Source organism: Sander vitreus, chromosome 22 (assembly GCF_031162955.1).
Source record: "Sander vitreus isolate 19-12246 chromosome 22, sanVit1, whole genome shotgun sequence".
NCBI lineage: Eukaryota > Metazoa > Chordata > Actinopteri > Perciformes > Percidae > Sander > Sander vitreus.
This window is the reverse complement of record NC_135876.1, coordinates 14,751,611-14,775,468: the sequence shown is the minus strand read 5'-3', so window position 1 is coordinate 14,775,468 and position 23,858 is coordinate 14,751,611. Positions and strand designations below refer to the sequence as shown.

General features: G+C 40.9%; 1 protein-coding gene across 1 annotated transcript; it reads left to right on the top strand.

Moving 5' to 3' along the window:
- The first annotated feature begins 19,890 nt into the window (after nt 1-19,890).
- On the top strand, nt 19,891-20,697 carry bhlhe22 (basic helix-loop-helix family, member e22). The gene has a single exon (XM_078281167.1). It carries the CDS (start codon nt 19,891-19,893, stop codon nt 20,695-20,697), a length of 807 nt encoding a protein of 268 aa, XP_078137293.1.
- The last annotated feature ends 3,161 nt before the right edge of the window (nt 20,698-23,858 follow it).

The following is a 23,858-nucleotide window of genomic DNA, read 5'->3' as shown; positions in this document are numbered from 1 at the left end:
TACCACTCTGTCTACAGACACACACATATATATCCCTTGGTAGTGGTAGTGCTTGTGCATGCTCGAAGGTACCTGCGTGACTGACTAATATGTGTTCAACAAGTGTCAGTGTGTGTACTTATGTCATAATAGAAAATAATAATCAAGGAAAGAGTGGAGGCAATTGTTGTGGACTGAAGTACAGGTTGTTAGAAAAGCATTGTTTCTGAGAACAGAGGACACAGCTACAAAAAAAACCCCACAAAAACAGACAGACACACACACACACACACACACACACACAGATTCATACTTCCACAAGAGCTGTTGGGTGAAGACATACGGAGAAGCACACCTGGACAGATGGCAGGCTTGGACCTGCCATCAGAGTGCTGCCCGTGAGGAAGAACAGAACAGAAGCAGTTTCATCTGCTCTATACACACACACACACACACACGACAAGCATGTGTGTGCATTCTTGTCTATGTTGTAAGTCATTGAATAAAAACAGTGGAAACCACTAAAGAGTACATGTTTATATAAACATGTTAAAATATGTGAACACGCTGCACAGCTACTGTACCATTTACAGCCTGTAAAATGAACCACCTCAGACTCTGTAATGGCACTGACATATGAAAAATGAGAAAACCCTACATTTGACTGCAAACATACAGCAAGAAGAGCTGTAGATTTGATTTTTTTAGTGTCACAGATAAATCATCATGGTACAAATCCAGGGGACAGACAGTTTGGTTTATTAGTATCAGCCTGAACTCTGACACCTGGATTCATTTTATCCGATCTAATTACAATTGATTTTGTTGAGTCAAAAGTTTCACTGTGGGACAGACAAAAGGTTGTGGTTGTTGCACGAATGCTGCGGTGTGTGTCTCTGCCTGTTAAAAAACCTGCCTATGACTCTGATGCTCTCCATTACAGGGAGGAGCAATGGACAGAGTGGCTAACTGACTACCAAAGCCCACTACTCCAGTCAAAATCACATTTCAAAGCAAAGAGGAGTCTATTACCAGAAATTAGAAAGTCTTGGATCTCAACAAGCCTATCCTTCAACTTTATTGAGTCTTCTCAGTATAGCTCTTGGTGTATTGTGCATATTGTCGATAACAATTTGTCTACATGTGGGTTGACAAACAGCACAGAGCGTGTACGCACATACACACTGGTTAGACTTGTCTCCTTGATCCTGCCCTCGGGAACAAGAGGAGAATGTATGAAATAGTTCTAGCTTCATGGTATATTTCAGAGGAGAATTTGCTTTGCATTGAAGATTTTTGAAACCATTAATGTGAAGCATTTACTTACCATGTGCGGTGTCCTTTTTTGTCATATACTGTTTTAAAGTTATAAAATGATGACAGCAACAAAGATAGGACGCCTTAAATTGGCAGTCCCTAGTTAAAGAGACAGAAAAACTAGAGGGCACCAGGTAATGCTGATGTGTGGTAAATGTTGAGAGGAGATATGAGCCTCTGCTGTCAGTATTATCTACCCTGAATGAATTCAAGTGAATTGGATGTGTGCTTTATGTCAATGATTGCTGCTTTCATTTGCCACATGTAATATAAAAGCAGAAATAATGGTGACATGGTTTTCTTTCCTTCCTTATGCGCAAATAGTCAGTAATTTAAATGCAAAGAAGAAGAAGAAAGAAATATAGGAAAGGGCACCTTCATGCTGGAAGCTATACTCCTTCCTAACCCTCTTCCCTTCCAATCTTTGGGCTTTAAAGATACCTAGCCCCCTTCCTTATATCCATCCCCTCATTCACACTCCTGCTGTCTGTGCCTGCAGAGAGCCACTGCTCACAATCTATGTGCATCGTGTCAGATCATTTTGTGGTGGCAAATCAATAATGCAACCGTAAATTTCATTTAAATAAACATTAGTGGCCTACTTAATTAATGAAAACTCATCTGCAATTTGTCAGTGTCAGGAGTGCTAACCCCTTTGATGTTGGTATGAATATTCCTTTTCAGAAAATGAGGCACTTGCACGATTAGTGCTTATTGTGGCGTTAGCCTCTTCCTACCTTCTGCGCTGCTGCCTGAATTTAAGAGGACACCGCATCACCAGATTAAAATCATTTACTCTGCAGGGAGGACAATGAGAGGCCATAAAATGAATGTGAGGAAACATCATGAAAAATAGCAGGGGGAATATCTAATGAATCTAATCTACATACAAGCAACCTGATCAAATGCTTGGGCAATTTCAAAGGCCATATTTCAAACAGTGTACGACATTAACATCAAATCAATATCTGAGAGGTCCACACCCATAAGCAATAAAGCTGAGCGTTAATAACCAGCAGGGATATGAGAGATAAATAACAAGGAGAAATATAAAACAACACACCGTCATACTGTGAGATGAGTATCTGACCTGTCCTTGTCAGTGAACGGAGAACAGCTGCTCATGACCCAATTTCACATGGATACATAATTCAGTAGCAAGTGATAAGACTTCCACACCGCTGTAAAAATATTCATCAAAACAAGTTAGCAAATCTATTTCAACAGACTCGCTGACGATCCCTCGTTTCCACATTAGAACTGCTTCATTAGTTGGGAGAACAACTCATGAAGGCTTCACTGACCTAAATAAGTCAAGTTGATTAACGCATCGCCCAAGTTGATAAGTTTAAAAGATTCAAGATGGTTTAAAAAAAAGACTTGACTCATTAACCATCAAACTAAAACCAGACTGACAGCAGTTGAACTTATACACAAAGTAATCAAAATGTGATAAATAAATAATAAAAAAGAAAGGAATAAATTGGACATGGCAAAAATTAAAAGAGAAGATGATTAAGGTATTTCTTAGCATACATCACCTGCACCCTCTTTTTCATTTTCCAATTTTAAATAAACCAAAAAACACAGAATATACTGCAGTTAGTCTCGTTGTGCTTCTGCTGGGCTGTTACTGATAAAACCGAATAAACTGCAATTAAATGCTGACCCAGAACAACAAACAATAGATTGTTGGGAGGACAATGTGACTAAAATACAAATGCATATTGACCTGCGTTTAAATACCAAAAGTACCCAATGATTCAATGTCTTTGGGCACATATTTTAAACAAGTTCTGTACACCAAATGTATCCATCAGATGAAATCTATTCACAGCTCGCACATGCTATTTATGAGGCAATAGGAAGTATGTGTTCTCTACCACAACAAGGGAAGTTTCATCCAGTTGGAGATATCCTACAGAAAGAAATACTGTTCTAACTAAACATGTGAACTGGGATCACATCTTTTGAAACACTTTGTACGCAGACACTTGCAGCAGCAGACTACTTCCGCTAGACAGAAGCAAGCACACCCAGTTCATTCATTTTTCCACAAAAGCAGGTTACAGTACAGAGCCAAAAACTGATTCAAGCTCAAGGTATGAAGAAGAGAGATAGAATAAGGAAAGTAGAAATCCCCCCCATCCCTTATTTGGGACACCTGAAATAGGCCAGAGGCTGATTTCCTCCTATCAGAGGAGCCCTGGGAAGCCTGAGAGACTGAAGGGAAAAGAGGAGAGGGAGGAGGTGGAGGGATGATGGCGGCGGAGGGGTGATTCAGCTGGGCCTTAAGTGTGCTATCATAGGCGTCTCTTGTGCATGCCTGCTTTATTTGCAGTAGTCAGGTTAATGAGTCCACCAGCCCACTTGATGTTGAGAGGCCTGCCACAAAGAGTTGCCTCATTAGAGCTAGCCTGGCACGCTGCTCAGAGACAAAGGGACATTCACGCTACTGAATGCCTTTACGCTCCTCAATGCTGGCAGCCTGCGAGGGCCAACGCCATGGCAAAGCCCCCTGCACACGTCCTGGCGCCTGGCCAGCCACACCACGACCCTCAGCCTTGCTGGCTGGACCAGCAGGCTGCTGCAGCGCTACTAAGTGTTGGTGTGAAGGAAGGCTTCGCCAGCAGCAACCTGCTCTGTGTGTGTGTGTGTGTGTGTGTGTGTGTGTGTGTGTGTGTGTGTGTGTGTGTTTTAAAGAGAACAGGGAATGTGCAAAAGCCACAGCAGAAAGCTAGTTGACATGTTACATTATCGATGACTGCGATTGGTTCTCCGGCTCTCAGGATGAATGTGACTGAGCTCTTCCCCTGCTTTCCTCCTCGCTTTAGCTTTGCATTCCCATGCTGTTGTTCAAACAACTCACAGCTAACACACCTGGAAACATCTTTAATACACTAATAATATCATGTTTAATATTACAAAGCTATTAAGTCTTGTTCACAATAAACTATAAAATCAATATTGTGACACAAAATCTTATAATGTATATTTCAAATCTCATGGTTAACACGGTTATAACTGAAATGTCACTTGTACATTCAATACAAACGATCACTTTTTAATGTATCTTTCCAAGTTCCTCTATCTCCGTTTCAAAGCTTAGTCACTGATCATAAATCCACCACAGCGCACAAGATAATACATCACATGTCTACACAATACTGTGCAAGGATTTAGACATACAACCATGAACAATCACCCATATTTCATGATTGATGCACTCACTGGCAAAGATCCAGTTCACCACTTCCATGCAAGAAAAATCTATTTCTCTCAAGGCTTGGGGTCAGGAGTTAAATATTTTCTGCATAGGCAATCCGCTCTTTCCGCCACACTATTTATAGCGCAAGCAGAAACAGCTGAGCTGACTGCAGTGATGTCACTTGCGCTGATGGAATGCTTTGTTCCACAGCGTGTGCACATGCCACCTGGGTCTGTGCGAGGGGAAGCTCGATGTGGGAGCCAAGATGGCTGACAGTTGCCCCATTTTTCAAGTGTAAAAACCATCACTATCTCCTTGAACCAGGCTGTCCACAGACCTAAATACAGTACATAACCTTATAGAAGCATTCATTCCACGCGTCTGTGTGTTAATGTCATGAAAGGTTTGAGTATTTCTGGCTGCCATTTCAAGCTGAGCACTCATGCCAAAGTAGGGTAACATCAGGGTAACCACACACTGCAGCTGAAGAGGAGAAACCAACGTGCATATCATGCATACGGCTGAGGCGTTGAAGAAGTACTATACCCATATATATTTTTAGTAAGCCTTTGGGCTTCTTTCCCTGTCCCTAAAAGAACATGGTTGCCTGGAAACCATTATTGTTGCCATGGAGATTCATGTGTTGGCAGCTGCTGCAATCAGCATTAACTCAAGGCACATATTCTCATTCCGATAGTGAGGCGATGGGAAGGCAACTAGGACACACAGTCAGAGAGGGATAGTAATCAGTGTGAAACATATGCTCATCCATTACTTGCTGCATTAATACAATTATATCAAAAGAAATTTATGGCTGTGCTTTGGTGCAATGATCACATTGCAGGCAGAGGCATAAAATTCCACCTCATAACAGAGCCCCACTTTAATTTAATAAATGGCAGCAGGCTGTAACACAACGGAAAACAATGCCATTTCGCATCTGACAAATATCTGTAAAAAAAAAATTAAAAAAAAGTAATGTTGATAAATGTCTTTTTTTATTTGAAAGAATCAAGGTGAAAAGCTTTAGTAACTGTTAGTAATAAGACAATAATGTCCCTTCTGTGTGTAAGCAGCACTTACAAATGACAACGACAATATTGTTTACATTTTAAATAATTTCATGAGGAACCTTATTGCACTGTGAACTGTGCACCAGTGTGAGAGGCAGTAAGGGTTATGCTTAGTGATAAATTTCAGACTAAACTCAATATGTTCAGTAGCTCCCTGCCAGCTGCTGCGGTTTCATTTCAACCTGTTGGGGGATAAGTGATATTTACCTCTTTCCCTTCTTCATATGGGTACGCATCCATGCTACTGGAACAATTGTAGCCCTATTGAGAGTAGACCCGCACAGAGATCATAATAGCAGTTATTTCCTCTCTAGGACATCACAGAGCTATGTGGGGATAAAGAGGCAGAGAAAAACAATAACAGACCCATTGACCCCCATTTCACAAACCTTGGGGGTATGGGAGAAATCCACTTACAAGCCTGAAACAGACCTGCTGATTGGGCCTCAATAGACTTTGTATTAAGGAACAGTGGAAGTGCAGTGGAAGGTCCTGACTGCTGCCATTTCTGAACGTGGATGCTTCTCCGACTGATTTATATCTCACCTCTTGTGCACCTTGGGTGAGACGACAATACTGAACTGTATCTTGAATCTGAGAGACAATTGGATAAGCATGCAATGCAGTTATTGAACTATACATGAATCGACACTGTGCTTTGTAAAATCAGTGATCTTACCAAATCAGCCCTACTGAAGCTATTTTAAAAAATAACTGTGACTGATCAATGTGAGGCAGCGGCGCTGGAAAAACAAGCTATTAGAGCAAAATGGCTATTAAAAGCATGAGCACCTGTGTCCAGAATAAATTAATTTGTTTAACTCAATTACTGCTTTATGTTTACACATGAAGGATGAAAGTATTCACTACATTTAAAGATACACATCTTCTGCAACAAATCCAGATTTAGCTGCTCATCTTAGATTTATATCAAGGCAGGGCTTTTCCTTTTAAGCACACCAACCCTAACACTATCTGCTTCACTAAAAAGAAAACTGTAGGTTAATGATTCAGTACATTTCCCCTCTCTTACAGCTTTAATTGCCCTACACAAGAGAAACATGGCTTTGGGAGTCATACGTGATAATCTCCTGGCATAAGCATTAGAATGGAGGCTCACCGCTTTCTCTGGATGCTGCTGGTTGACATTTAACATCACAGAGAGAGGGGAGGTGGAGAGCCAGGTGCCCTACATGCACATTTGACCCCCTGCTAATGTCAGAGGGGGAAGGTCCTACACACTCATCCTGGCTTCACTCACACAAAACACTACAAGGGAGTATGGTACAAAGTATCTGTCTCAGGGACTGCAGACAGGATTCAGTTTCCTGTTTTATATGTTTATGTAGTGGGAGGTGCAATTCATTCAAAGTATCGCAATTCTAGATAACATACATAATTTTGAATGGATTGGAATTAAGGTTTTGGTTTCTACTGTAGAATATATATGGTCGATATTGATTTATAGTAGGAAAAATAAGGCTTCAGGTGATCATAAATAGTATTGTAAGAGGACACTTTTTTGATCTCTTTTAAATTTACAGTCAAAATCAAATTACAAACCGCCCACACTCAATTTCATCTCTAGATTCTTTTTTTATAAACATCCTCTCTAATATATTCTTCTCTGAAATGACAGGTATTGTTAAATGTGTAAATTTAACAAATCAAGGGAAAGCTATAAAAGAATGATTTTACACTAAGCAGAAAGCTCAATGTCTGTAAGGGAAGATGCACACTTTGGAGGACACTACAAACACAGCCAGCAGGCCTGTAACCCAGTGCAGATGACCTGGTTCTGCTTGCACGCAACCATGAAATAACAACTGCTGTTTGCTGTTTGATGTTAGCTTGGGGAGCGTACTGTCCCTGCTTGGGCTAAGCAGGCACACGTTACCGTCAGGAATTGTTTGAAAAAAAAAGAAAGAAAATAATCGCAATGAGGTCATGTCCTGAAACAAAGCTACTGGGTTATTCTCTAATTTTGGAGTCTATTCTGCAGGTCAGGACTGGTGGCACATAAGACATTGTAACACAAATAATCTGTTTTTTAGATTACACAAGAAGTCATTTTGATATTGAACGCCTAAAAAAATGATGAAATGTAAGATGTGTATTTATGGGGAAAGAAGCAAAAGCATGTGAACAGGGTTTAATAAAATAAGAGCTTCTAATTACTTTCATAACCAGCTAATAACCTATTGATAACAGAGTTATTGATATTGTCTGCACTGTTGCCATACCAACTATACATATGCTTTGTTATATAGGAAGATTTTGTTTACTCAATTCAATATTTTTCCAAACTGCTGTACGTTTGAAATTGATTTTTAATCACCAAAAGCAATTTTCAAATGCCAATACAAACAAAACAAATGCATTGTATTTGTAAATTAATTTAATTATTTTTAAGAATAAATAACAAAACAAATGTTCAGCAGGAAGTAGTTAATACATGTAAAAGGTTCTTGTGGTCCTGATGTAAATCATATTTGGACATAACATAACTGCAAGAAATTGTTATTATTTAAGCAGCATGTTCACCAAATATTCCACTATTAAATATTTCAAATAGTTCTACTTAAACTATGGAAATACACAGTATGCCCCCTCTTTCTTATGTGGTACTGCAGGTATGTTTACCTGTCTGTGTTGCTTATGTAACAATAGAAGAAGCACATTTTTGATTTTCAGCCAGGAAACCAAAACAAATGACTTTTCTCAACTTCTTAACATGTATATTCAGAATTCGCCAATCTGACTGGGAGTTTAGGAGAATTCAATAACAACTAAAAAATACATTATAATCTGCTAAAATAATAATAATAAAAAGCAATTATTCTATATTTTAAGTTGTTGCCCATGAAAGGAAAAATACTCTAGAAAATCAAACTTCAGTTCAAAAGAACTTTATTCTTCAATAAAATGAAATTCTGACTAAACAAAAATTGTAGAAAAAAATCTCAATCTAAAACGCACTGATTATAGGACGACTTCATACAACTATGTTACATTTTTCAACAACTGATATGTAAAACAAAGTAAAAGAATAATAAATATATCAACATAGCAAACCAGCTTAGATGTACATTTTATGGAGAATTGTATAGTACAGAGAACAACATCGTTGGGGGGGGGGGGCGATGCCTGATGCATGATGCAAAATATAAGGGGGGCTGATAGAAAAGCTGCGGTTTTTCAGGCATCTCGTTGCTAAAACTGATGCAACTAACGTTTACTGCTGCACAGCACCGATCCTGCAGCCGCCTACATACATTTTCCAATAGACAGATACATTTTCTTTTCGATTTGGTTTCTAATTCGTTGCACTGCTTCCAAAAACGACTAACACCAATGCGTAGCTTTAATTCAAATGACATTGTGTCATAGATGTTATTTGATCTTGAGTAAAATTAAGTTATTCTCTTTTTTAAAGTAAATTCTCAAACAGGTAGGTTTCATGTGTCCATGCTGCTGAGGGAGGCCTGCTTTAGGATTTTCTTGACAACAAGCCTCGGTCGAAAATACACGTAGAGACAAACAGCATTTCGATGTCGCCTGAGTTCGAGTTTTGCACTAGTTCACGTGGACTCCGCGTGAATATAGCTTTGCAAATAAAGGGCGTTTCGATTCTGCAGCCTCTGTTTGTTTTGATGTAAACGAATGGTATTCACTATGATAATGCGCTGCCACTGACGACAATATTTTATGCAATTTCGCCAGATCGGCTCGATGCTGTGCAGGCGGTTGTGCCCCTTCAGTCGTTTGAGTCTTCAGGTGTGGAGAACAACATGTCACTGTGCGACAGAAATCCCATTCCAGAGATGTTGAACGCATATCCAACAGAAGAGTGAGACAGATGGACGGGGCACAGTTTAATAAGTCCAAATGCAGTCTTACTTCACCGAGTGTTTCCATCCGCCGTCTAACTGCTGCACAGAGCTCCAACTTGTGCAACTTTTACAAACTTCCACCTCGGTCCAAATGATGGAATTTGCATCTGCAGCCACTAGCTATTTCTTTCTCCCCCACTTCACGCCACCCCTTTTAAAAACAGGGGGCCCAGTGGCTGGCCCTTGATTAATAAATGTTTATGTGTTTTGAAGTGCGGGACAAAAGGGGCTGGCCTGTGACCCATAGGAGCCCGACCTTGTGCGGGTTCATTGTGAGGCGCTGGGAAAGGGGCTTTGGGACGGAGACCCCGGGCCACTGACCCACACACATCTCAGAGTCCTGCCATTCATGTGCGCACCGCTGCATGTCGCCCCGCAGCTCCCATTGTTTCAGCGGGAACAATGGCGTGACCCCCCCCCCCCCCTCTCTCGCTCTCTCTCTGCCTGAGAGAAAGCAGGTTTCAAACTCCCCTCTATATGTAGCCTGATGCAAGCCCCGACAGACTTTCCCTCTAACCCTTCAAATAAAGAGTAAAAATGTTGACAAAACGTTAACGCTGTTAGTGGTATGTTCACCCATGTTGCATCACACACCAATGTTGCATCATTGCACTCACTGGGTTCTTGCAGCAGTCAAAGGCCAATACTGTAACAGAGTGAAACAATAAAACAGTAACAGAGTGAAACTGTAAAAGAGAGGATGGTGATGAGGTGACAGAAGGAGAGAACTCGAAGAAACAGACCGTGAATAACACCTACAGACTATTTCTATTGCTGGAATCAGATAAAGGCTATATTAATAGGTTTGAGGTAAGTAGGCATTAGCGGGTCTGTGTGTTCCGCCTTGGCTACAGGGTTCGCGAGGTTACTAAAATGACATCATATGGGGCCTTGGTTTCGATTGGATCTTTGCCTGGGAGTCAATCACGGCAGGAAGTGAAGGGGATACAAACGACCAGTGCAGGACTGACACTTGCTCAGTCAATGGCTGCCTCAATGCTGAACGCCCAAGACTACCTAAACTATAGCATCTGTCCCTTTGCATGTTTGCAGTAGTAGAACAGAACTAGCTTAAATGTAAGAAAGGTGTGCAAACTGAAATTCAAACGTGGAATAAAAATGAGTCTTTTACCTTTAACAGCAAAACAGGGAGAACTAATTTGCATTATAGGGGTATAACACATTACAGACAGAACAGAAGCAATCTTATTCTTGCTGTAAACCCCCCTCAGTTCATCTAGGCAGGCTCAACAAACAATTGGACTAACATAGCCTATAGAAATTGAGTTGCAATCCAGCGGCTTGATGCGTGAAACTGTAACGCACTAATGGACCTTTCAAGACAAACGGCATTAAACATGATTAATTGTGGCCGGCGAGGCAACGATCTCGCTACACACACTCCTAATGTAGAGCTTCACTAGATTATGGAATAGTTATTGCTGCACATATAAAACTACAAAAGCCATATAGTTACACTACACACTGAAAAAAAACAGAACAGCTGTAACATGCTTCCAAATAATAATAAAAAATTAAAGAGAAATAATAATATAAAACATTGGACATAGGATTTTTCAGAGCGCGCATATTTGCGTGTCAGTTTTAGCGAGCGCGCATTTGTATGTATAAAAGCGTGTGTGCGCGTGCATGTGAAGAGAGAGAGAGAGAGAGAGAGAGAGAGAGAGAGAGAGAGAGAGAGAGAGAGAGAGAGAGAGATTTTATTGTAATGCACAGAACGACCTGCCCTCTTTTGAAAAAAAAGCGAGAAAGCGCAGCCATGCTTTGCAGAGGCTACAGCATTGCTCTCATTGGTAGTATCAGCTTCTCGCCAGACGGAGTCTTTGCTTGTCCGCCGCTACGCCGAAAGGAACCGGGAATACAAGCGACTGCCTCCGTGATGTTAAGATCTGCAATGAAGAATTAATGCTAGAATGAAGTAAAAAAAAAAACAAAAAAAAAAAACAGCAGAGCACGGATACATATTAGCAGAGCACAGTGTTCTGGGATCCACCATATGGCGTGGACCATATCATGGTGAGTAGCCTATCTGATGATTGCGTTTGCTTTATGCTCGACAATTTGATCAATTATTGATAGATGAATGTGTATTTTTGATTCAACCGTTAATAGAATATGTATTGCAATAGATTAGATGAGTTCACTGATCATTTGTATCTGCAGAGAGAGATGTTGGTTCTGTACGCTTCTCCATGCACGTTGCACTTGCCATTGTTATTGCGGCTTTAGGGAATGAACCACTTTAGGAAGAGAGCTGACAAAAATAGGCGATAGAAAAACCTCACCAAACCCGCGCAGGGTTGACAGAGTGTTTTATGTCGACGTTTGCATAATCAATAAGAAGGGTAAAGAGGACGGTGGATTTCTGAGACACATCGTTTGTTCGTTGCGCGGCGCTTAAAGACAATAGGGGTCGTGTTCCTGTCGGTGGCCAGATACATAGAGCCGAAATAAGGTGATGTGCTGAGCAACTGTGATGAGGCTCCGAACGATGGCCGTTACAAGAGTCCCCGGATTTTCAGGGGATGGGGACGTTTCCGTCTAAAATGGCGTTTCCCTTTGTTTCTGCATCCCTCTCCTCCTGTTATATAGAGTGTGTAATGCATTGCAATTACCATATCTACCAGCCTGCGCCTCTTCATTTTCACTACACTGCTTTACACGCAGTGGATTAAGCTCTTTAATGGTAAAACATGGGCTGTTGTGGGCAGATGTAGAACTGGTCCCTACATGGTAAGCTTAGAGGCTCCGGCAAGCTGAGATATAACGCAGGTAGCCTATGTGACTCCTAATTATGATTAGACAGCACTGCCTTCATTTGAATTTCAGCAGTTTTAGCCTACTTTAGTGGATATGCAAATCAATAGGGTGTCTGTAGTCTGCATCACTGCAGATTATACTGGATTATAATTGCATGGATCTCGTCTGTGTCAACCCCCATACAATAACGTATTTAATTAGTATTAAAGTTATTCAGCCATTAATAAGCATCTCCAAGCATAAACCGTACCACACTTTTCCATTACACTCATCATGACATATACAATACTGTCAATACATGTCATATTAAATCTTATTCCGAGAACTAAAAATCAGTTGCAGCTCATCACACTGAGCCAAATACAGTATTTCTTCAACCAACTGCACTCGCATCAAACAGCAGGCTCAGGATGACACGAGCATCCCTCCCTCATCCCTGTGTGTGTGTGTGTGTGTTCATTTTTTGAATAATGCAATGTTGCATAACCGTTTACAGCCAACGCCAGATTTAGGGCTTCACAATTTGCGAGGCCATTGTCGGCATTTCCTCTGCTGGCCGTTGCGCGCGCGCGCGCACACACACACACACACACACACACACACACACACACTTCACCCAACTGCAGAACTATTAACACATCTCGGCGATAAACGTTAATACTCCAAATAGGAAGTCTTCAATTTCCCTCCTAGTTTCAAGGACACAGAGTAGTCCTGAGGAGGACGTTGGGTAATATAGAGGAACATCTGTTTGCCCGGTGACGTCAACCCCCCCCCTCCTCATCCTCCTCCTCCACCCCCACTCCCTCATCCCAATCCTCTTGTGCTGAAGGCAGATGCCTCATTTGTTTGGCTGGAGCACCATTAATCCCAAAGTCAGAGGAATAGACCGGACGGAGAGAGATCAGTCCCATTTAGGCGGTGTCGGTGCTGGGCTCGCGCTGCACTGCTCGGTGTCCGGGTCACTTTGCTGTTTGTGGAAGCGCGTGCAGGGACGCATATACATAGAGCACCGCTGTGTTCAGGACAACCGCAGTTACCAAGGCTCTTCAGCTGCCCCGTTTGAAATTTGCGGCAGTTTTAACGTGTGACCCGCAAGTACAGGCTGCAGGCTGTGTATGTGTGCTAGTAGAAAAAAATGCGTGCTTTATGTGACTAGGAAATCAATATATTGGACGTGGACAGTGACTTTTTTCTGTTCTATGGACGCCAACTGATCTTTTCTTAACAGGTCAATGTGGAATATGAGACTTGGTCTCTGCAATTCTATATGAATTCTTCATGACGCATTTTGTCTTTTCTTTTTTGTACTGTAGGTGCATTATGGGATAATGGAGGACTTTTACGCTTTCTGCGATTTTGGACAAAGCAGTCGACGGAAAAGCATCAAACGGAGTCCTTTTTCGCCTGCAAAAGCGGCCTGGGACGTATCATCATTTTGACCGCAAAACTACCTACTGGCTGTTTTTGCGTTTAAGTCATTCCTGTAACCTAACTTCTTGTTCTTCCAATTGAATGTTGTTGTGTTTTTTTTTACATAGTAAGGTAGGCCTGCACAACAACCGGGTGAGGATTTGATCTATTTGGACCCGTGCTTGGAATTTTTATTTTGTTTCAACTTTTGGCCAAACTTGACATCCCGAAACAGTTTTTAGTCACACAACAGAGTCCTTAAAAGCTGCAAAAGTATTTGATTATATTTGTAACAGATTTTAGGGAATGGGTCGAGGTGTCTGGCCGTTTCCCCACAGCAGCGTGAATGCAGCTGGACACACGTTCATACACACATGCATGCAAGCAAACACACACACACACACACACACACACACACACACACACGAGCGGGTTGCGTCTCTCCGTGTTCACAGCGGACCTTGATTTAATGTCTTACAATTAAGGCACGCGGTGAATGCCAAGAGATGATCCTTCTTTCTTCGGATGACTGCAGATCCAAGAAATACATCACATCTTGTAACTAATTAAATTTTTTAAACAGTAGCCTATTTGGTGTCGCTTTCACAGTAAATTTGCTTCTGTCGTTTCAAACTGTAACGCATTTACTCATGTGCTGTCTCTCCCCCCCCCGTCCATCAATAAAGTAAATACACGCAACCATTTAAAAGCTCTGTTTTTTCATGCATGTGATAGCTCTTGTGTATGTTGGTGTGTGTGTATGTTGGTGTGTGTGTGTGTGTGTGTGTGTGTGTGTGTGTGTGTGTGTGTGTGTGTGCGCGTGCGTGCGTGTGCTCTATCCATCCACACACAGGCTTCCCAAGAGCGCTGTCCATCTTCTGTGGTGCTGAAATCTGCGCACCACCGATCAGCCTTTTGTTTCACTCGCCTGTCGGAGCACAAGCGGAAATGACTGCGAAACGAGCTCATCTATTTTACTGTAGTACAGGAATGCAACCCGGACATGGCGACATATAAACTGCGTACACACATACACACAAATACACAAGCGAGGATATAAGAAAAATCCTAATGTAGTCATTGCATCTAGCAAGTAGTCTCAGACCTTGCTTTTCTTAAATCAAGAAGGAAACAATCAGGAGACGGTGGAACAGTGGTGTAAGTGCTTTTTTATGGCGGTTTACAAGAACGTAATTATACCTTTAAAAAAAAACCACCACTCCGATTAAATGAAATGTACTGTCGCTTATTTCGAGATAATTGTTTAGCAGATCTGCAGTGGAAACAAGTGAACATTTTGTTCTAGAGACAGTTTTTTCCCCCTTGCTCTGAAAAAAAAAAAAAAAAAAACCTTGTTAAAATTGTCATTTTCGCAGTGAAGCAGGTCCATGATCGCCATCCGGCAATGACCTAAAAAGGCCTTGCATGATATCCTTGCAAGGATATGACACAATGATTTATTTGATCTGCATATTAATTTACATAGGCATGGTGCTAGTATGTAAATGAGGAGGTGGGCTAAGAAGGACCTCTGCAGCTACGAACTCAAATGTCCGATTACCTTGATATTTAGAAGTCTGGAAATGTTGCCCCTCAAACCTTTTGACAGAACAGATGAATAAAATGCAGTCGCTGAAAGAGTTATGGCACGTGCGCCGGATGAAATAACATCCTCTTATCTTAGTGTGTCGCCTAGTGGCGTGCAGGGGCGCCGCACTTTGTTCTAATAAACCATGATGGAGGCTAATGTTTCTTCCAGAGTTAGGAATTTGACAAACAGAAATTGTGATAAGATGGAGCTACACTTCACACCATATGTTACATTTTTAAAACCATTGCATTTTTTCATGTTGTCACTCAAGAGAGAAAGACATATGTTCCATTTTGCACACTTTGACAGCAGACAATAATCAGATCTTGATTAATGCATATCATCGCCGAGAATGGCGGAAGGAGTGATGGATGGAAGAAGAGCTTGATAGGGAGGGGGGTTTATCCAATCATTACACCAACTCATTAATGTTTATTTCCTTTAATCTTTCAAATAAGCAATGAGTGGTGAAAATGATGAAATCGACAACGAGCAGGGTGAGATGAAATGCGAGAGATCATCTATATTCGAGAATAATTAAATGAAGAGAGAGATGAGAGATTTACTGCCAGAGTCCTAAATAGAAGCTACGAAAAGTAGAGCAAAAGTGCATTAATCTGATGCGTGTGATCAAGTGCTGCAGTCTTTAAAATGACATGAGAGAACGAAAGAGGGACACTGATCTACAATCACAACTATTTAAGAAGTCAGCTCCGACATTTACCTGGTCCGGGGTGGGGGGTTATTAACTTAGACTGCAACTTGGCCGCTTACAGAATAAATAGAGCAGCCTACATGTCATGTCATGTCATGGTTCACTGGTGGGTCTTGATGTGGAGCCCCACATGACAAAATTGAAATTTCATATCAGGTCTGTACAGCCAGATGGTCTGGCTTCCACTGATAACCAAAATCTTCAAAGTTGAATAAAATCCACAAGGCTGCCATAAAGCATGTCCATCAAGCTCCTGCTTCACCCTCAGCTCCTCCAGCATGAACTGGTTTCCCCATTTCAAGTCACTGTCTGCCCTCTTGTGGTGAAAACTGAAAACAACTGTTAATTTGGATGCACAATATTTATTTTAAATCGACAGTTAAAAAAACCGTTTGAATGAATTACACTGTGAGCAGTTTGACTTGGGAAAACCTTCAAAATTAAAGTCTAATAAATCATTTTTTAGATATTTTATATTAATTAAAATACTTTTAACATGTTATGCATCCACTTTAAAGGCTGGTAAAATGAAACAATGCCACAAAACCCAGTGCATTGAAAGTGGATCAAAGAAACTACTGTATATTTACGTTTTTTTCTGGGCTATGTGCACTCACATACAGTATAAATCCTGTTGTCTGCTTGGAAGTTTCATTAATGGTTCAAACACTTCCTGTCAAGCTCCTGTGTCTAAACTTATTTTGTCCCTAACTAAATTGATTCTTGTTCTCTTTTCTAACACAGTGTTGCCTTCAATGCTCTCTTCATTACCAAAGTGCTGACAGACTGTGGCTGTAATGGCCGTGGCATCGTCCTGGCCCATCTTGTCTCATTAGCCGGACCTGATTGGCCATGAAGGTGTTCTCTTGCTGTCTCAGGATAAAGCGGCTGTCTCTGCCACTCGTTAGATCATAACTCCCCAAGTATTCTGCCCTGATGGCCTCTCATGGAGCCTCAGCAGAGAGACTGAACATACGCTAATTGAAATATGCTGGAAAAGGGGTAAAACACTGACCTTGAATGTGTTAAGCACGTATTGGCCATTTGTGTTTGTGATGCAGCTGCAAAGAACTTTTTTGAAATGAACATTGAGCCCCAACATGGTGAAAACATGTTTCCTTGCTAACTTGTGTTTTAAATGAAGTAAAACAGCCAATTTGATCACATGTATTTGGCATTTGAATTATCAGTGTGAAGAATTCTTTGAGAAAACCTTAGATTCAATGTTTCTGTTTCTTTCAATAGTTATTACTTCCACTATAAAAATTAGGTTTTAGCATCAGATATTTTCCTAGCAAAATATTATTATATGCCTACTGAATGCTAAGAGGTAGGTGGCTAGCATTAATGTGAAAACAAAGGATGGATAGCACCTACAATGTGACAGAGGATGGATACTAGACCGACGTCATGTTAGAAATCACTGCATGTGGGAGTTGGTATTTAACTAGAAACTTCTTTTAATTATGGTCACTGAGGTTTTCATTTTTATTAGAAAAGGACTTGTCAGTCTATAGGGAGTTTACTCAAAATCACACCTAGTAAGTCAACTAATTTTGTAACTGATGAGATTTTGTAAACATTTATATTTAAGGGAAAACTTGCTAAGATGTTCTTTTGATTGTTTTAGAAGTCACAAGTCGCAAACTCTTAATTAAAAGTTATAGAACAGCTAACGAGCACAAGCTCAAATTGACAAAACACGTCTACAAACATTCTGTTGCTCTTTACATTGAAATACTTCAAAATTCTCTACCATCTCTCTCTTCATGTTATAAAAGGACGTATGGATTCTGAACAAAACTCTGTTCTCTTCTTTGGCAAACTTGTCGTCTGTAGTGTGACATTCTGAAGGAGGCAGAGCAGACTTCAAAGCTCCATTCCAATGAAACAGTATGTAGCTGCCCAGGTACCATTTCAGAGGGTGAACAAATCCATGCCATATATGGTACCTTGCCATGGTAACTTGGAAGTGGACAGAGATTTTTGTCCTTAATGCATTGCAGCTGGTATCTACAAATGGCTTCTCAGGAAGCGTAATTACTGAAATGGCTTTTTGTGTAAGAGGTGAAGAATGTGTTTCCTGTGCAAGCAGTAACAGAGTTGGTCACATTGTGGGGTTCCCCGGGCTACAGTGAACTTAACAGATACCCGTGGAGTTTGTGTATGACTTCTTTGGAATTGGAAGTAGCTCAGGTGCAAACTGTGGAGCTATCAGCGTGTTCAGCACCACGGACAGCTCCATTGCAGTGGTTGCTATAAACTCTTATGAGCCAAATCTATCCCCAAAATGTTTATAATTCTTTTAAAAAGGAGTATTCAGAGAGAGGGAAAAAAAAAGAATTATCAAAATGAATGCAGCAGAAGCCAACCATTTCCGTAATGTAACTTGGGTGACTTTCATTAGACCCTCCCTGCCTGCACATTTCCGTGTCTTGCAAATTCCATGCCCTGCAATGCTCGCAAGCAAGCTCTCCGTTATGAATCTGATGTCTCAAAACCAGTTTAGAAGATACTGTACTACTGTTTACACAGGCTGAGCAGCACCCCCCTCATGACCAGTACACTGTTCTTCATGTGGAGTGCCTCTTTTAGCAGCTTTAAAGTTAGAGCATACATTTTTCCAAACTGTGCAACATCATCATATACATTCTGCATTTACTTGTTCCAGCACTCTGGTGAAGCTTTAGCTTGCTTATATACAAACCCACAGTTGTTTATGGTTGCTTCGTTATTTAAATGGAAGATTTAAATGTAATTTGTAATTGTTGACAAATTCAGTATAACCATAAATTAGAATATGATATAGAATAGAATATTCAGAAATTAGAAATTATTAGCCATTCAACATGCGTTTGGTAATGATGGCATGCCAAATGGTGGGGTAAAGAAAGCTGGATAAAGCTTAGTTGGTGCTGATGACGTTTGACTTTCCATTTTGGGTGTACTACACTATACAACACAGTAGATGGCAGTATGAGCACAAGTAAATTGTAGTAAGAGCGCAGGATCTGTCATGGGAAAACTGAGAGACATATATTAGTTAAACATAAACATTCATATTCATTTTTGGGAACCTAAACTAAAAACCCCAAAACAGGCAAAATGAAACAACCAAATGAAACCACAACCAGCAATGTGGTTTTCAGAAACTATATATCATCAATGCAGCTCAAGTCAGCTGCAGTCTCCTGTCAAGTTTGATAACAATACGCGTGGTCTTTCTCTGAATTCAAGTGAAGGTTTGGTGCCACGCTTAAAACAAACAAAATAGTGACATGAGAAAGAAAAGCCGCAACAACACTAAACAATGACTGAAACAAAGTCCAGTCTCCCAATATTAAATTAGAGCGATTGACTAATGGCAAACGTTACTTTGATTTTCGAAGAGAATGTCACACAAGCGAACCACTGATCAGAAGGCTTTCTAAAATCACCGTTATAAAGTGCCTTGAAAACACACACACACACACAGCGCACGCGGTATTGTTTGTCATCGTTTAAATACCATTAATTATAACGTTAACCTGATTGGGTAGAGAGTGAGAGGGGAGAGGGTGTCGGCGAATCCTTTTTAATAACCCGCCTCGAGATAATGATGTAAAAAGACTCGTGCGTCTCGTGCGTAACGAGAATCATCGTGGAGATCCATTGAAGGTGAATTAGAGACACAGAAAGAAAGACACACAGAGCGAGAGAGCGCGAGAGCGAGAGAGAGCGAGAGAGCGAGAGAGAGAGAGAGAAACACTTATTACATGAGTCTCCTCCTCGTCTCCACACCTCACCTGATAAGTCGCGCAAGCCTGCAACTTCCCCATTGACACACAACTAAACTCGTAAAGCGCAAACCGAGGAACAAACTCATAGAGGCGCGCACAAAGAGTTGCCAGAAGCGACCGTTACGCGGAATCCAAGAGGCTATGGACAGAAGGATGAACTTGAACGGCGGTGCAGGGGACATTTTTCACAAAACTCTCAGCGCCGTGTCCACAAAAAAAATGGACCCTTTCAGGTCATCGGCCGGCATTGAACTAACAGCCAGAGACCGCCAGTCACCTATCAGCTGCTTTGACCAGACCGATCAAGATTCGATTCAGCCGGGAGGACTGGCGGGAGGTAGAGGGGGGCCACTGGGTCTGCCGACCGGATCTTTGTGCGTTAATTTCGGTGAGAGCGCCAACAGGATCTCGGCAGCGGAGAGCAGCGGCGGAGAGCAGAGTCAAGACGATGACAGTGACGGCAGGTGTGACATGGTCCTTTTGGCCGACGGGCGGACGGTGCCCTCGGGGAAAGGAGAAGGAGGTAAGAAAACCAAAGAGCAGAAAACATTGAGGCTAAACATCAACGCCAGAGAAAGACGACGGATGCACGATCTGAACGACGCGCTGGATGAGCTCAGAGGGGTCATCCCTTACGCGCACAGCCCGTCAGTGCGGAAACTCTCCAAAATTGCCACTTTGCTGCTCGCCAAAAACTACATCCTCATGCAGGCACAGGCTCTGGAGGAGATGAGGAGGCTAGTGGCGTATCTCAACCAGGGCCAAGCCATCTCTGCTGCCTCGATACCGGCCACCACTGCCCTCGCAGCTCCGGGCTTGGGCGCGTACGACCAGCCGCCCGGATATCCCTTCCCCACCGGAGTGGCTGCGTCCTCCTGCCCAGATAAATGTGCCCTATTCAACAACGCCACCTCCAGCCTCTGCAAACAGTGCACTGACAAGCCTTAACTGCGCCTGACAAAGGACTCAGAGAAGCACAGGGGAGAAAAGAAACCACTTTTAAGAACACTTTTGGAGAGGGAAACCTGTGAGGCTACTGTTGTTGAAGTCAGTAGGCTAGAGACAAAGAAGTAATGCCGATGAATACTTTTATATTTACTAAATGCATTCAAAACGCGCTTTTTTGTTCAAACAATACTTGATTGTGTATATAAATCATCCTTAAAGTGCTGGTATGAATGGCAGTGAAGACCAAACACAAGTACAGTAGGCCTGTAAGAGTGGCTGCAAGTGTTGAGTGAGTTGTTGATCACTTGCTCTGTTATGGACCCTTTTGGAGATTTGGGTGACCTGACAACCTGCGACTTTTTCACTTAAATAGATGGACACCTTCCTGGAGCGTAGGTCCAAGCTCACTTTCTGCTGCTTCCTTATTTATTTATTTTGCGGGTTTTCTTTCATTCACCTCAGAGACATTTGCTGTTTGCTTACTGGTTCAAGGCCTGTTTTAATTAACTTTTCTATTGAGCACGTGGAATGTCATGAACAAGGACAAGTTAAATGATTAGATGATATAGATGACGTTAAGTCGTTTAATCAGTCAGATATTTATGTGTTAATCCAGACACTTGTTAATAGTTGCGCACGCCTATTACATTTCTTTTTTGGGGGCACTGTGATATAATAAAATTTCAGAAAAAATTAGAGAACCTGAATCAATTTGTTTCAGGTGTTTCGGTGTGTCTTTTGTAATTTATTAATTTGGATATTTATATTGGATATTTTTGCTTGCTGCACATTGTAGTCTTAGTTGTATCCTTTGCGTTTTTTTCTTCTCACACAAGATGATCGAGGTCATCAGATTAATCGCGTTGTCAGGTCAAGATGTGGATTATTGTAGATACTTTAGTTATTCTATGAGCAAAGAGGGCCATTTGTATGTATTTCAGTGTTGAAAAGCTTTATTAAAATATTTTGAACAACAGAAACACTTCTGATGATTCATCTTATGTGAAGTTTAGTGTCAGTGGAATCACAGCAAACTGCCTTTAACTTTTATTGTGCATTTGATGAATACACACGGACATTTGAAACCTTAATTTGACATTTAATTACGGTTTAATCGCAAAACAAACTGAAGGTATATGTAAGTGCTTATTATAAAATCAAACCGTCGTTTCTGGGGGTGGTGTGTAGCTGTTATTTGTCAGTCTCGGACTCTTACTAGTTGTCAAGTACACTGAGAAATAATTTTCTGCTCCATCAAAACCGATAACTTTTCTTTTCTTGAGCTATAAGTGACGTCTTTGGAGCGAAGGCCAGACGTGGTTAGCGAATATTGCCTCGAGACAGAAAGAAGAGGTTCCTGCTCCTTGAAAAACTGACCTTTATTGTGATTATTAAAACAATTTCCGTGACGGCGTGTAATAATATGTTAATTCGAAAACAAGTGTGTTTGAAAACTGTCGACTGTAATACCTGCCTTCACGTAATGGAACACATCGTTAAGGCAATTAGACCTCCAGAATGTGATTAAGGAATGTAATTACGACACTGTTCATTGCCATAATTTGGTGTCTTTAATCACAACGCAGCCATCAGCTGCACTCCCATCGACTCGCCCTTTGTCCTCCTCAGTTGTCTGTCTATGCCAAAACATTTTGATGAAGGCCAAACCGCAAAAGTATATATTACATAATCTCAATCCTAAAACCAGTCACTCTCACACGGATATTAATCTTCAAAATGTAGACAGGAAGTGAAGTTGAATCAGAACTTGAAACGTTTAGGCCAATCACTGGGAAAACGATTTTTTAAAACCACAATCTAAGTACTATTGGTATAAGCAAATAGAAATAGAATTTTTAACTAAGTGTACGTTAATACATACTAATTTGTCACAAATATAGTGAAGTCAGTGTGTGGGTTAAAGACTTCAGCACCATGGACAGAGGCAACTGATTTGAAAGGGAACAGAGCAATAGTTTCTTCTCCACCAGATGAATTCATGTACTGCTATTTTTTTATTGTGGATTTTGAACCATTACGTATTTCCTGTCAGACTAACAGCTTTGGTAATAATGTACGACTGACCTGCAGAGATTCCCTTCTCTAAGGCAACAAATAGTGATATAAATTCAATATAGAGAGGATTTCTTTACTATGCAAGTGGATAACAGGCATCTAAATAATTCTTTGTAGATGCATATTATAAAGTTTTCTGAAGGCAAAAGGTTTACCAGCTAATATGACATTTTCTTAACATTCATTTTTAGTTCAAATGTGAAAACATGCAACGTTTTAGACACTCATAACTAAATAAATTCAAGTCAAAATATCCAAATCTAATTTTAATGTTTTAAATCGAGACACACACAAATAAGAACAAACCATGAAGTGCACATAAGATCAATGTTTTCTTTTAATAATTTAAACATAAAAAAGCTAATTGTTTCTCTCTTTCCTCATACATGTGAACAATAATGACATTGTGTTCCCAGTTTACAACAGTGAGGTTGTGGTTTTCGCCAGTCTCCGATCTCAGCTTTGTGTCTGTATGTTGAGCCACTCCGACAACAGAGTCATTACAGTGTCCCATTTAATCCCATCACACTCCTGAATGCCTTGAATCGTCATACAGAACAGCTCTTAATCAAGAATGGAAATAACCAGGAGACATCAAAAACATCTTTGGCATACAAATCCTGTCAGCAGTTCCTGCTAAAACATCATCTTGTTTCAGGACTTAACTCAGATATTTACGTTTTGACCCAGAAATTTATTTTTTCTCTCCACTTCTGTTTGGTAACTGAGACTCCACAAAAAACATTAATTATGCAATATGCATTAATGCACAAATGACTGGAGCATTTAACCCATACTAATATTCACATTAGCCCAGTGGAGGAAATTCCCCAGGGGTGAGATGGAACCATATGCATGTGGAAAAAAGAACACAGCACAGGAAATATCAGCTCAAAGGCAAAGGACATTTTACAACTACCAAGAGGATGACAACACTTAGGTGAAGCATCGCATGATTTAAGTGAGAGGTTCATAAATCAAAAGCCATCATATTCCTCTTGATATGAGAACTGCTAGACACTGTGGTGTTTCAGCCATTGTTCCAAGCTGGTGAAATGTCATGTACACACAAGGGTCTCTGAAAT

Coding starts and splice junctions, on each gene's coding strand:
- bhlhe22 (XM_078281167.1), top strand. CDS start 19,891: ATGGACAGAAGGATGAACTTGAACGGCGGTGCAGGGGACATTTTTCAC.